The sequence below is a fragment of the Rhinolophus sinicus genome, chromosome 2, assembly GCF_057876585.1.
Source record: "Rhinolophus sinicus isolate RSI-liver-muscle chromosome 2, RSI-T2T, whole genome shotgun sequence".
Taxonomy (NCBI): Eukaryota; Metazoa; Chordata; class Mammalia; order Chiroptera; family Rhinolophidae; genus Rhinolophus; species Rhinolophus sinicus.
This window is the reverse complement of record NC_142502.1, coordinates 188,994,207-189,007,841: the sequence shown is the minus strand read 5'-3', so window position 1 is coordinate 189,007,841 and position 13,635 is coordinate 188,994,207. Positions and strand designations below refer to the sequence as shown.

Sequence of the window (13,635 nt, the reverse complement as noted above, 5' to 3'; positions counted from 1 at the left end):
GTTATCTCGGAGTTTCTGTGATTAGGACTTCCGGAGGAGCTTAGCCAAGAGTTCTGGCTCAGAGACTCTTATGGAGATGCTGGCTGCAGACATCTGAGGGCCTGCAGGGAGGGCTCACTCACCTGGCCACGCGGAGGCCTCATCCTTGCCGTGCAAGCCTGTTCGTAGGTGGCTCAGCAGCTGGTTCCCCCAGTGCAGTGACCCCGGCTGACGCCGCTCGTCTCCTGTTACTGCTGACTCTCTCTTGTGCTGTCGTTTCTCTCCATCCGCCCAGTTACCTTTGACTGTGTGCTGGACATTACATTTAAAACTTACGTGTGGAAATAATTTGAGGCCCAGGATGATACTGTCTTTTGCCCAAGTGGATTTTGTATGCTGTGCCATCAGTGGCTGTGATCACCTTAACAGAGCTTTAGAATGAGAGAATGTGGGCCGCCTGGATGGCTTGCTGCCAGAATGTTCCCTCCTCCTGACGTGTAGCTCATGTGTCCACTCACAGGAGGGGTAGTTCACAGGGAGGCCATTGTTGGTGGGTCCGGAAAAGCGCTCTGGTCTGCTGGCCACAAAAGGCTGTCAAGTCACGGTCAGTCTCTCAGCTAGCTGTTCCCACCCAGAAATAACCCCTGGGCCCAAGTGGCCCCAGATAGTGGGCTCATAGCTTTGGACTTCCTGTCTTTCCTGAGTGCTAGCATGCTAGTTCCTCCTATCTTGTTGGATGTCTCATGTTTCACACAGAGGTTTTTTCATTGTGTCCATTGTATTTTTGTGGAAGGCTAGTTCAGGAGTGGAAGCTCTTGCTTCCTTTTTTTTCATACTTATTTCTGTTTGCTGTAAGACTCTGGGGAGACTTATGCCCCAACTCAGAGGTTGCCGAGGAGAAATCTGCAGTCATCATTCCCTTCTTTGAAATCAAAGTAACATTTGATCTTTTTTGGCCATTTAAGATCCATTCCCTTTGACGTCAGTGCACTGTGGTTTACATTCTGCGTCCAAGGGCAGACTTACTGGGTTCCTTTGAGACCCTGGTGTGGTGGCTGCCGTTGGTTTTGGGACATTCTCAGCCATTCTGTCTTCAGGTGATGCCTCTGCTGTATTTTCTGTCCTCTTTCTGGATCTGAGTGGGTTGGCCTAGCTCATTGACTCGTACTCCAAGAGTCCTCCTCTTCCCCACGTATTTCTTGCTCTCTTTTACCTTTGTGCTGTATTCGAGGTACTTCCTTCACACAGATCTAATAGCTACTTTTTCTATCATGCCAACACATGTGCATAGTGTGCTGTCAAACCGAGTCATTGAGTTTTAACTTGAAGTATTTATTCATTTCTAAAAAAAAAAAGTCTATCTGGCTCTTTTTCAAATCTGCCATTTTTTTCAAGTTTCTTGGTTCTGCATGTATTTCCAAGTTTGCCTTTTATGGAAATATGGCCCTTCTAAGGTCTGTATCGATAATGCCAGTATTTGAAGCTTCTCTCTGCTTTCTGTTACTTTGGCGGGTTTTCTCTCAGGGCGCTTTATATTCTTGCTGGTTTCCTTATTTTTTGATTGTGAACCACTCCTTTTCTATATGGGACTCTATTTGAGGAAGTGCTTTGAGCGCTGGGGTCAAGGTGAGATTCTCCACAGAGAATTTCCATTTTCGTCTTCCAAATGCCAGGAATGCTCCCTAGTCAAAGTTACTCCGAATTAAAATAGCAGCTTGAGTTTTTTGGGACCACCCAGGTCGTGCGACTTTGTGAGCAAGCTCGCTTGTGATCCACGTTTTTAATGCTTTTTTGCAAAGATGGAAATTTACTATCCTGCTGTTTGTGAAGAAAAATCCCACCTCACAGACATCACAGTTGCTAAGAGGTAGAGTTTGGATTCGTGCTGTGACTTTTCAGGTTTAAATTAATTACTGTGATAATCCTGTTACGGATGAGAAGTCATTGACAAGAATATTTTCCTTTGTAGCTATTTGGTTTTGTGATGACTTTTTCAGGGTTAATACTGCATGCTGTACACTGAGTGTCTGTGTCTCCAAAATCCGTGTGTTGTAAACCTAACCCCCTGTGTAACGGTGTTCGGTGGTGGGGCCTTGGGTTGGTGATCAGGACTTGAGGTTGGGTCCCTCACGAGTGGGACCAGTGCCCTTACAGAAGAGACCCCAAGAGCTCGCTGGCCTTTCCACTATATGAGGACACAGCAAGGAGACGCTGGCTGTGTGTCAGGAGCAGGGCCCTGAGCGACTCTGAATCTGTCAGCACCTTGATCCTGGACCTCCAGCCTCCACACCTGTGACAAACCAATGTTTCTGACCAGAATCCAGTCTTCAGTGCTGCTTTACTACAACAAAGCATATGTTTCTACAAAAATTGACTTCAAAGTTCTTTTCAGTAGATGTGTGATGAGAATTATTATTTGTTTCAAACATTTTCTCTCAAAGTTAGCATATATTTTGTATGTGAGCAGATGAGAAGGAAACTTGTCATGCCTGGAACACACAGTCGGGGCGTCTCCACCCGCTGTCCTCGGTGGCGTTGTCTTACTGACCCGGGTAGACCTCTCCTTTTGTGGGGAGATTTAGGTAAAATGTTTGGATCTGTGGTAGAAATATGGAGAAAGACTTTGAGGTGTGTCCCTTCTCAGATGTCCTAATGTTACTTTCGATAAGGAAGGCAATGGGACCCGTCCCCTGGGCAGGGAGGGGCCGGGACCCTGATGTGGCCCACAGTGGGGCTGCGTCTCGTCTCCCAAGCACCTTCACTGCCGTGAATGAGATGGTGATATTCACACGGGAAGTTCACCAGGGAGAGACATTTGGATTTCATTTTCTCACTACTTTTTAGACCAGTGAAGTATGAAATTAGAATCCAGACTTTGGTGAATAAAGCTCTGAGAAATGTTTTGGCTCGATTTCCGCTGGTATCTGCAAGCTAGCATTTATTGGAATGTATATTCTGCAATTACTGAGCCATTGAGCAGTTAAAATTAATTTCCGTCAGCAAATAATCTAATTGTGGCACCAGCAAATGAAGTGAAACCTGATGATGTATTAACCATCCTGTGCCTCTTCTCCTAACAGTCGCTGAGGAATGGAACATTCAAAAGACAAACACCCTGAGATCTAGCCAACAGCCAATCATTATTCAGATATTTCCTGCATTTTCTGGAATAAATTAATTGGAAATGAAGAGCATAATTTTTTCTCTATACAACAAAATATTATAAGCTAATAATTTCTTTTCGGAAAAAAAGTCTTCTAAAGCCTAGCATTAATGATTTCATTTGTGGAGAAAGCCATGGTCACTGCAAAATGTTAAATCAGGGCACTGTGTGTGTGTGTGTGTGTGTGTGTGTGTTTGGGGGAGACCCCAAAGAATTTGAATTATAGTAGGGTTTTTGTTATTCACCTTGTGAGTTGTTGAGATGAAAGTGAAAGTGCTGTTTAAATCAAACTATCATAGTTTGACTACACCTCAACCTTTGCTTATGATCTCCTCACCACCCATTTGAACCCTGAGGATAGGGGACCACAAGGAAAGGAGCAACATGTGTGGAGAGGCAGCTGGGCTGGAGAAAGAGGAATGTGGGCTCAGGGCTGGAAGACCTGGATTGAACCGAATCCTGGCGTTTCCTACCTGACTTGCATTTAGCAAATTAAATAACCTCGCTGAGACTCAGTTTCCTCATCGTGAAAATGGGATTGAAGAATACCTACTACCATGTGGCGCTGGGAGAACTAAATGAACGCAGCACGTTCTGATGCCTGGCTGGCTTCACATGGTGGGCTTCTCCTCCCCCCCCCACCCCAAGCAGTGAGGACAGAAGGTGAAGGTTAAGATCCTGTCTGTGTTTCAAATACCCGCTCCCTCCACCTGCTAAGAAACCTCAGCTCAACTGAGACACCCCTCCACACCTGGTTTAAAGACTCCAGTTCCCTAGATCTCTGAGGAACTCCTGGTTCTCTCTTTCTGTTCCATTTATACGATTTTGCAACATTGCAACAATAAGTGGCACTGTCTGTTTTTGTAAGATCTTTTTATGCCTTGAGTTTTCTGTATTTATTTTCACTCTTTGTCTCCATGTAATGATAAGTGGTCTCATTTGGGGGATTAAAGTTCATAATCAAATACGGAATTTGGGGATTTAAAACTATATGACTAGAAGAAGAGTTCATCTCAGGGCCTCAGCCGAGGTGGGAAATTGCAAATTTGCAGCCATGTCTTGTTTGTTCACAAAGTTTTCAAAGGTTTAAATTGGCTGCAACATTTTATAATGGGAGTCTATGTAATAATATGAAATTTTGGTTTCTTTTGGAAAAAAATAGAGGATTTCATTGTTCAAAAGGACTGCATTTCCCCATGGAAACAGTGCCCCCAGCTGGGAAGCACTGCTGTCTTGGATGGGAAGCCCCGCCCACTAGCCGCAGTCCCCACCACTCCCTAACGCCCTGCTGCCAGCGGTGTCGTTGGCTTGCCTGGCTCTTTAGGTTTCCGAGCTTGGGCCTCTGCCTCTATATTGAATACTTTTAAAAATTTATTTTTCCTTCTATCTACCAATTCCTAGCCAATCCTTCTCAATATTGCTAAAACCATCAAAAACAACAACAATCTCAAATACATGTATATTTTAAATCAGGAAGTTGTCTTAACAGATATAAACTTTAAGGTATTATTATCATTTAAAAATTTCTGTTCTATATTTTGAGGCATATGGAAGGCTCTCCAAAAATCCCCAAGGGTAAAAAATTGTATTAGGGGGACTCATACACATTTTATTCCTGTGGCTCTTTCTAGTGTTCAGGTTTGGCAGAATAGACGCAGTGATGAAATTCTGTGCGGCAGGAAGGGAAGGTGGAGGTGACAGGGAGCTGGGCCAGGAGTCTGGGACACTGCTGTGTTTTGGTGTTGGTGTGGGACCCCGGGTGAGCTCACGGTTCTGGGCGTGAGTGACCTGGTGAAAAGGGGAATTGAATTAGATGAGCTCCGTGGTCCCTGTTTGATTAATAATGACATCTGAGGGAAAGCACTGCCACCTAAGAGACGTCTTCCCTGGATGATGCCAGCGGTGCCAGTGTGGAAACCACCCTACAGCCACATGGCTGTTCCTCATCAACGTAGATCTGAGCATTTACGGCGCTCTTGATTTTAGCTCTAACTTACTGCAGAGTTGTGTATTGTAATGCTGATCCTAAAAAGGATCAATTTGTGTTTCTTTTCTTTTTCTTTCTTTTTTTTTTTTTTTTTACTTTTATTGATTTTAAGTGTGTTTTTCCAGGACCCATCAGCTCCAAGTCAAATAGTTGTTTCAATCTAGCTGTGGAGGGCGCAGCTCACAGTGGCCCATGGGGGATCGAACTGGCAACTTTGTTGTTAAGAGTACCTGCTCTAACCGACTGAGCTAACTGGCCGCCCCTGAGGATCAAAATTTTTATCTGAATATTTACCTTCTAACTATGTTTTTCTTTCCCTTTTTTTTTGCAGTTATATTCATATAGTTCCCAGAAAACCTGCAAAGATGAGAAAGTTGAAGGAAGTAAGTGTTCACTGCTCACAACTTAGGATAAGGACGGGATAAATTGGATGATTTGGTAAAAATGTAAATGTCAGTTTTCAATAATTGAAGTTTTACAAAAACAGCACTTCTTCGGGCATGCTGCCCTTGGTGCTGGAGCTTGCCGTGGCAGCTGGTCACGCTGGTCAGAGCACCGAAGTAACTACGATGGTGGGCGTCAGTGAGAACGTTCCAGGACCACAGTTAGGGAGACAGTCACCTTTGAGACGCACTGTGCAATTATTCATTAAAATGTTTCGCTTTTCTTTCGTTTTGGGGGATTTGAAAAGATGGGTGTCAGGACAAGTTATTTTAAGTTGCACGAAGTTGAAGCTAATTATCGCTCCAATTTAAAATTTGCCCTTTGTTCTGAACGTCTTTGTACTGGATAGACATTCGAAAGGTCTGCCAGATGGAGCGTTCCATTCCTCTGTTCACATCACTTGATTCTTAGCAAACAACAATGACAACCTCCCCAAACAAAAACCTTTAAGATTCAAGTTAAAAGAGACCCACCTTTTTTTTTTAATGAGCAACAAAAATTGCCGTTTTAAGTCAATTAGTCTGTTGACATTTAGAATATAACATGCTTTTTACTTTAAAAAACAACGGACTTGTATTTTGAGGAGTATTTCAAAGGGGAGATGTTGTCAGAGTACCTACTTCCTAAGTTGTAGTTTTGCTGTTGCTAAGTTTTCTCCGTGAAATGGAGACCGGGCTCTCGACCTTCAAAAACTGCTGTGGGGATTAAGAGACGAGACACACGGAGGTACCAGCACTGGGTAACGCGGGTGCTCTTCCCCCGCATCTCAAAGCAGCGGGACTTCTCCGTGCCTTTGAAGCAACACCCAATGTCCCCGCAGAGGACATCCTAGCAGCTCCAGCACTGATCCCACAGGGTGCACGGCCAGCAGACACATTTAGCTGCTTGTCCGAGTCAGCATGTGGGATGAATCAAGTACGATTTATTACTCACTCACTTATATTGGAACTTGCCGGGGGCAAGACTGAAAGTTTGCAACCAGAAAGCAATTCTGGCAGCCCCTGAATTTCGGGGCTACCCTAAAGAGAGCGGAAATGGTGTGCAGTTATTCCCGATGCCTGGATACCTGCTTTCCCTGGGGGGGGGCAGCACTGAGAGTAGGGGGTACCACAATTCTGAAAAGACGCCCTGGAGAGCAGTTATTCAAGTTTGAGTCTATGTTTACCCTTTGTACAATTCAGTGATTTAACAAATAAGAAATGATCACAGATAATAGTTAACATTCTAGCACAGGAAGGAAGCTCCCGGGTATCTCACCACATGAGCCAGTGACCAGCCTGATATGAACAAGCATCCCAGACCTTCAGCCGCATACGAGACGTACCCTCTTACAGTCGGCGCTAGATCGCGGTGCGCTCACACTGATCAGACTACGGCAGCCTGAAAGAGTTTTGTAACTTTTCTTTTGGAATTTATACTTCTTTCCTTTAAAAATCTAATTATAAAAGTAGTTCTTGTTGAGAAAAATGTCAGAAATGCTTTGCAGGGAAGCTCAGTGAAGAAAATGAACACCACCCACCATCCACCCCCGCCCCCCCAGAGATCACGCTGCATTTTGCCACGTCTGTTTCCAGTAGTTGCTCTCTGCACAAGTAGGAAATACACAGAAACACACATATATACACATACCCATGTACCTATATGTGTGTATTTTGCAGAAATGTAATCCATCAACACATAGTATTTTCTTATCTGCTTTTCAGCAGCTATGTATCATGACAGTTTAATATAGTTAGTGATTTTCTACAGCATGATTTTTTTTTTTTTAAATCCTTGGGGAAGGGGAACAGGACTTTATTGGGGAACAGTGTGTACTTCCAGGACTTTTTTCCAAGTCAAGTTGTTGTCCTTTCAGTCTTAGTTGTGGAGGGTTCAGCTCAGTTCCAGGTCCAGTTGCTGTTGTTAGTTGCAGGGGGCACAGCCCACCATCCCCTGCAGGAATCAAACCAGCAAACTTGTGGTTGAGAGGACATTCTCCAACCAACTAAGCCATCTGTCCACCTGGGAGCTGAGTGGCAGCTCACTGACTTCACTCTAGTTGTGGAGGGCGCAGCTCAATGGTCCATGTGGGAATCGAACCGGCAGCCCTGTTGCCCAGAACTCACACTCTAACCAACTGAGCCATCCGTCTGCCCTGCAACATGATTTTTAATGGCTGCAAAATGTTCCATCATGTGATCCGATCATAACCCATTCCTTATCAGCAGTCCTTTATGTCGCTCTGCCTTTTCGTTGTTGTAAACCGTGTATAATGGACCCTCCAGAGATATATCTGTTCACAGTCCAGTTTATAGAGAAGAGGCATTACATACACATTCTTAACCTCTTTAATACTTGTTTCCAGAAAGTTTCTAAAAACGTCCATTGCTTCCAGTGATGTATGAGGATGCTCATGCTTCCCCTGGTGTTTTGGGGTCGAGCAGTGTGTGTGGCCCGGAGGTGCTTGATGTTGACGACCCCTCGTTTGGTGGGAGAGGTCACATCCTGAAAATGGGCTGTGATTATTGCTGTGTGATGTGTAAATTCTTCTCCTGGTGGGAGCGTAGCATTTGCGTAGCTGTGTATCTGTGGAGCAGCCAATACTGAATGAGTTGGGGCCACCACCGAGCTGCTAACTGATGGCACCTAGTACCTTGGAACTTTGGCTGACACTTCCCACACACTTTCTAAAGTGTCAGGCATAAAATGTAGGATGTGCTTAAGATACCAGACAGGTCCACCCACCGCTACCTTTGAAACCTTACGTAAGAAGGACTATAAATTAGTAAGTTTATGGAACGAAGGGAAGTTTTAAGAGCAGAAAATGCTCTGGCACTTTCCCTCCTCCTCATGGGTTATTCACATCCCTTCAAATCGAGTACGGGGTTCCAGAGAACCTCTCAGAAAACGGGTGGCCACAGGAGAGAGGAGGGGCTGCCTCTTGCTGAAGGAGCATAAAAGCGTGCTTGGGGGGACCTGGCCTGTGTGGGAGGGGTTTGGCTCTGCAGGTGAGTGCAGAGGTCGGATCCATTTCTCTGTCCCCGAAAGCACCTGAAGGATGAGGCCTGTGAGCTGCCTGTGAGGACAGAGTGGGGGGCAGCAGTGTGCCAGCTGCATGTCCACCACAGAATGTAGTGAGGGGTTTGGGGGTGGGGGTGGGGCAGGAGTCCCCTGTGGGTTCATCATCTACATTACAGGCAGTGCCGTGTGGGGGTCCCTATGGAGGTTCTCAGGAGAGCCCACGGAAGCCGTATGTGGACACCTGCCAGGGAGGTCAGATCATGGTAGGCACTGCCCTTCTTACGCCCTCCAGCCCAGCCCTGGACAAGCTGGGAGGAGGAAGAGGCTGAAGGCAGTGACATAATTACAAACACGCATCCTGCCCACTGCAGCTGCGCCAGGCTTGGGCTGAGGGGAGAAGCTCTGCGCGGATCTCAGACTGAGACTCAGATGGGACCAGGCAGGACTTTTTCTGTGTTTGAGACGATCATGTGGTTTTTCAGTTTTACTTTGTTAATATTATGATTTACACTGATTGGTGTTTAATGTTAAGCCAACCTTGCATTCTTGGGATAAATCCCTCTTGGCCACAAAGTATTATTCTTTTTATTTATGGTTGTATTTTATCTGCTAACATTTTGTTTGGAGATTTTGTGTCTATATTCGTGGAGAGATGTGTGTGTTTTGTTTTTTTTCCCTTGTAATATCTTTCTCTGGTTTTGCTCTCATTTCTCCCCTAAAAGTTTGGTAGAATTTCCTCGGGATGCCATGTAGGCCTGGAGTTGTCTCTGTGAGAAGGTTTTTAACTACAAAGCTCACTACTTTCATGTATCTAGTGCTCTTCATGTTGTCTGTTTCTTCTCGAGTGAACTTTGAGTAGTTTGTATCTTGTTACTTGCCCGTTTCATTGAAGTTGTTGAATTTATTGGCATGAAATTGTTTATAACATTCTCTTGTCCTATTAAATCTGTGGAATCTGAAGGGATGTGACCTCTCTTGTTCCTGATGTTGGTCATTTGTGTTTTCTATTTTTCCTGATCAGTCTGACTACAGGTTTATCAATTTCATTGATCTTCTCAAATAACCAACTTCTGTTTTTGTTGGTTTTCTCTATTTCTTGTTCTGTTTTCTATTTCACTGATCCTGCTCTAAACTTTGTTCTTTCTGTTGTGTAGGAGTTATGCTTCAGTTGAGGGGTGTGTCTTCTCCCCGCCCTCACTTTCCTCCCCTTCTCCTTTTCCTCCATGTTCCCTGTGTGCCCCTCCCGCCCGGGGCTCAGGCCATGGACGATTGGTGTTCACAGGAGAAGGTAACTTCGTTTTTCTGCCACGTGAGGTATTTGCGTTTCTGTCACAGACATTTTGGAGATGATATCTTGGCCCAAAGAGCAAGCAGTGGTGGACATTTAAGTTTTGGTGTCAGACTGCTGATGGAGACGCTTTCGGAGTGGCCGGCTCGGCACACCCAGGTCCCACTGTGCCGGCGGCCTGATCGCTTCCCGTCTCCCTGCCTCTGCACCTGCTTCACGCGTCGACCTCGCTTCCTCTCCCGAGTCTGTCACAGGAGCTGACTCAGTGAATCTCCCCCGCACCCGCACTGTTCCCCGTTGCCTGCAGTTCAGCCGCAGGGGCAGATAGAGCCGCTAACTCTGGCAGAATGCAGACTGCCCGTGCCTCCTCGCCTAGTCCTGTTTCCCTCAGCTCCTGACCCCGCAGCCTCCCTCTGTCTTCCTCCTCAGTTATTTCCTTCGTACTGACCATCATTAGAGACTATTCAGCGAATCTATGACTGGCAGCCAGCCAGGAGCAGTGGTTAGCCTGGTCTGCTCCTGCTTCATTGTTACGAATGGAGTAGCTCAAGGGCGTCCCCTGGATGTCGCGCTCACTGCAAGAACACCTGTCGGTGGATGAGTTGCTTTGCATGTGTGTCCCCACTTTTGCAGGAAGGTGAGGTTGCTGAGGCGGTGAGGAGGTGATGGGGAGTGGAGAGGGAGGAGGAAATCGAGTTCCAGGAGCAGCTCAGGGAAGTCAACATAGTTTGGAGAAGATTGGGCATCTTTCAACATAAAGACATAAATCACTGAAAAACAGGATTTGTAATAAGAAAGTTCGCAGTGTACCGCTGTTCGGGAGGAGGAGTTAGGAGGCAGCTGCCCTGTCCGGGGCCCAGGGCTCTTGGCTCTCGGCCCTTTGGCGCGAACTTGCTGACCTCAGGCGAGTCACTGCTCTCCGGCCACCAGCCTTCCCACCAGGAGCTTGGGGATGCTGGCCTGGGCCACCCAGCCCTCTGCTCCCCCAGCCCTGGCAGCTCCCACTCAGTCAGCTCAGTCGAGGTCTCACGGGGCACAAAGGGGACCCGAGCAGGGACGTCTCAGCCAGCAGCATCTCAGCTAGGAACCTTCATGAGGGCCGGCAAGCATGTGCCCTGCTCCCTTTCTGGCTTTCCAGAGGGGGAGGAACCCTGACTTTTAGAATCATGATCGATCTTTGCAAAGTACATGACATCAGCTACGTCAATCATAAAACTAGTCAGGGGCGGCGGGATGGCTCAGTTGGTTAGAGCGCGAGCTCTCAACAAGGTTGCTGGTTCAATTCCCACATGGGATGGTGGGCTGCACCCCCTGGAACTAAAGATTGAAAACGGCGCCTGGACTTGGAGCTGAGCTGCGCCCTCCACAACTAGATTGAAGGACAACAACTTGGAGCTGATGGGCCCTGGAGAGAAACACACTGTCCCCCATATTCCCCAATTAAAAAAAAACCCCAAAACCCTAGTCATGGTGCTTTTGTCATTTAAAAATTTCCAAAAGCTGGAAAATAGCCGCCCAACCATGTTATAGACACGCTTGCCTATTCTTTCCCTTGGGAGCCCACGTGGCAGCATAAAACCAGGGCAGGCTGAGGAAGGTGTAGAGGGTTTGCCCCGTTTCTATGGTCAAGGTGCTGGGGGACAAAGGCGGTTGTGGCCAGCCTGCCCCTTTCTCATTCCCACATTCCTCCAGAATGGCTAACCACTAAGACCGACACTCCTGGGAAAGTCAGGTGAGCTCTTAAATTGCTTCAGGCATTTTGCGAGACTCTGGACAATGTGCCATCTCTTTTTGTATTACTCGTTTTGAAAGCAAACCTCTTGAGGGATGTGTGACTTTTCTCTCCATCGCCTGCACGAAGACACAGAGACTTAGGCCAAGAAACACAAGTTGGCCAAGGGTACTGGCTAGAAAGTGACACAGCCAGTACTGGAATCACGCATGACTCCAAACACACACTCGAAAGTGCTACATTGACATAGGTTCAAATCCCCATTTTTCCAGAAACGACAATAAAACAGTTTTTGATGGCTTATCATGTTGGGGCACTTAATTACCTTGAGTTCTTGGGATGATCATATAACCTCTGTGATTGTTACCCGGACATTTTCCCTGGTCATGTGAGGATTAAGTATGGATGCATATAAAGGTGTGGACGCAGGGCCTCGCGCGTAGTAGGCGTGATAAACCATAGCTGCTAATTGGGGACATGCAGCTGTGGTGAGCTCTGGTGCCTCCCATCACGGCAGATCTGTTTTAATGACCTCGGACAGTTGGTTAAAGAGCTCTGAACCCCACTGAGTCCTTCAGCCTCTCAGGCCAGATGAGTGACATGAGTTTTTGAAACTGTCACCAGGGTCAGACAGTCGTGGAAAACTACATTTGCTTGGCACTTCTTAGGAGATGATTATGTGGAGTACAGGGAAAAAGAATCCAGAATCATGTATTTAATTGTTGGAGTTATTGAATGAGGCAAGTGGCATCAGGGTGACTGAATCGGTAACAGACAACATGAACAATTAGCTTGTTTCCATAATGTTATGCAATCAGGCAGCATGTGGTTTCTCAGGCAGCTGTGCCTTAATAGAATCGTGCAGAGGATACTTTCTGCTGTTTTGTTTTCCAACTCGGTCTGTAGATTCATGCTCGTTGCTGATATTTGTGGTGTTGCTTTTCACTGTTGCATGCAGTATGAGGTAGGATAACAGTGGACATAGGAGTGTGTTACACAATTGGCCTCGTCAGCTGTGTGGCCCTTGCACGCCGCACCTTCCCACGTGGACCTTTCCTCTACTCGATGCACAGCTCCACCCCACCCCCGTGTGGCCCTGGCTGGATGCATCTGTCCCTGAACCCCTCCTGGGTCTCCCCATGTCCTCTGTGCGCGAGGCCCCCACCTTTACTTAGGTTTGGGGGTGGTGCATGTAGTTCATGTGTAACAAGTGTTTATGTGAACGGAACCCTGAAGCTTGCTTCTCCTTTTTTCAGATCAAACCGGTGGTACACTGTGATATCAGTGTGCCTTCCAGGTGGCAAACGTGTCATCATCTGTGCCGACACATAAAGTGAGTACTGTGTGGTGGCAGAGAAAGCACAGCTGGCAGGGTCCCTCAGATGACACCCAGCCGGACAGACCCCTTCCCTTGCCTCCCCTCTCCTCGCCTCCGGCTTCTCTGTCGGCTAACTCTTCTTCCAGGACCCCTGGGGGTCAGCCTTCCCAGTGCTACCCTTCATTCTCTCTTGAACCTGGATTTTGGCAAAGCAATCCAACTGCCACGTCATTCAGAACAGGTGTCACGGGGCTGAAAATGGACAATGCAGTCTTAGGCTTTCACTTACTCTTAAGCAAGCAGCTGCTGCCTGTTGAAAGGAAATGTAAAAGCAACTTTTCCTCCCATAAGCTCTTACTCCCAAAAGGCTTGTAGGGTCACAGCATGTCAAGTGTTGCTACAGGGCCGAACGTGTCACAGCCTCGGCTGCCAGCTGCCCTGGGAGCCACCGAGGGTGCAGGCACAGGGGTCCCAGTTGGGTATGTCCAGGTGGACTGAGACCGCTTTTGGCCCAGTACTGGGGAAAGAGAGCACACTGGACTGCGGCTGTGTGAAGGTCCACGGACTTCCTCTCTCTGTAAATCAGGCCTGATCCTCCCACGAAGCCCCGCCCAGAGCTCCTCACGGAGCAGAACTTCTCCACATGGCGGTTCTTCCCGCCATCTTCCTTATATTGTGATGTTTTCACACTTAGGGGTTAAAGGCCCGGAAGTGGACTCGAGAC

General features: G+C 47.0%; 1 protein-coding gene across 1 annotated transcript in view; it reads left to right on the top strand.

The window, feature by feature from the left end:
• DCDC2C (doublecortin domain containing 2C) overlaps positions 1 to 13,635 on the top strand; it is a 56,298-nt gene that overhangs the window by 2,271 nt on the left and 40,392 nt on the right. Inside the window, exons 2-3 of the mRNA XM_088796365.1 lie at positions 5,461 to 5,512; positions 12,850 to 12,926. Coding sequence (XP_088652491.1) covers positions 5,461 to 5,512; positions 12,850 to 12,926 — 129 coding nt within the window. The remainder of the gene's footprint in view (positions 1 to 5,460; positions 5,513 to 12,849; positions 12,927 to 13,635) is intronic.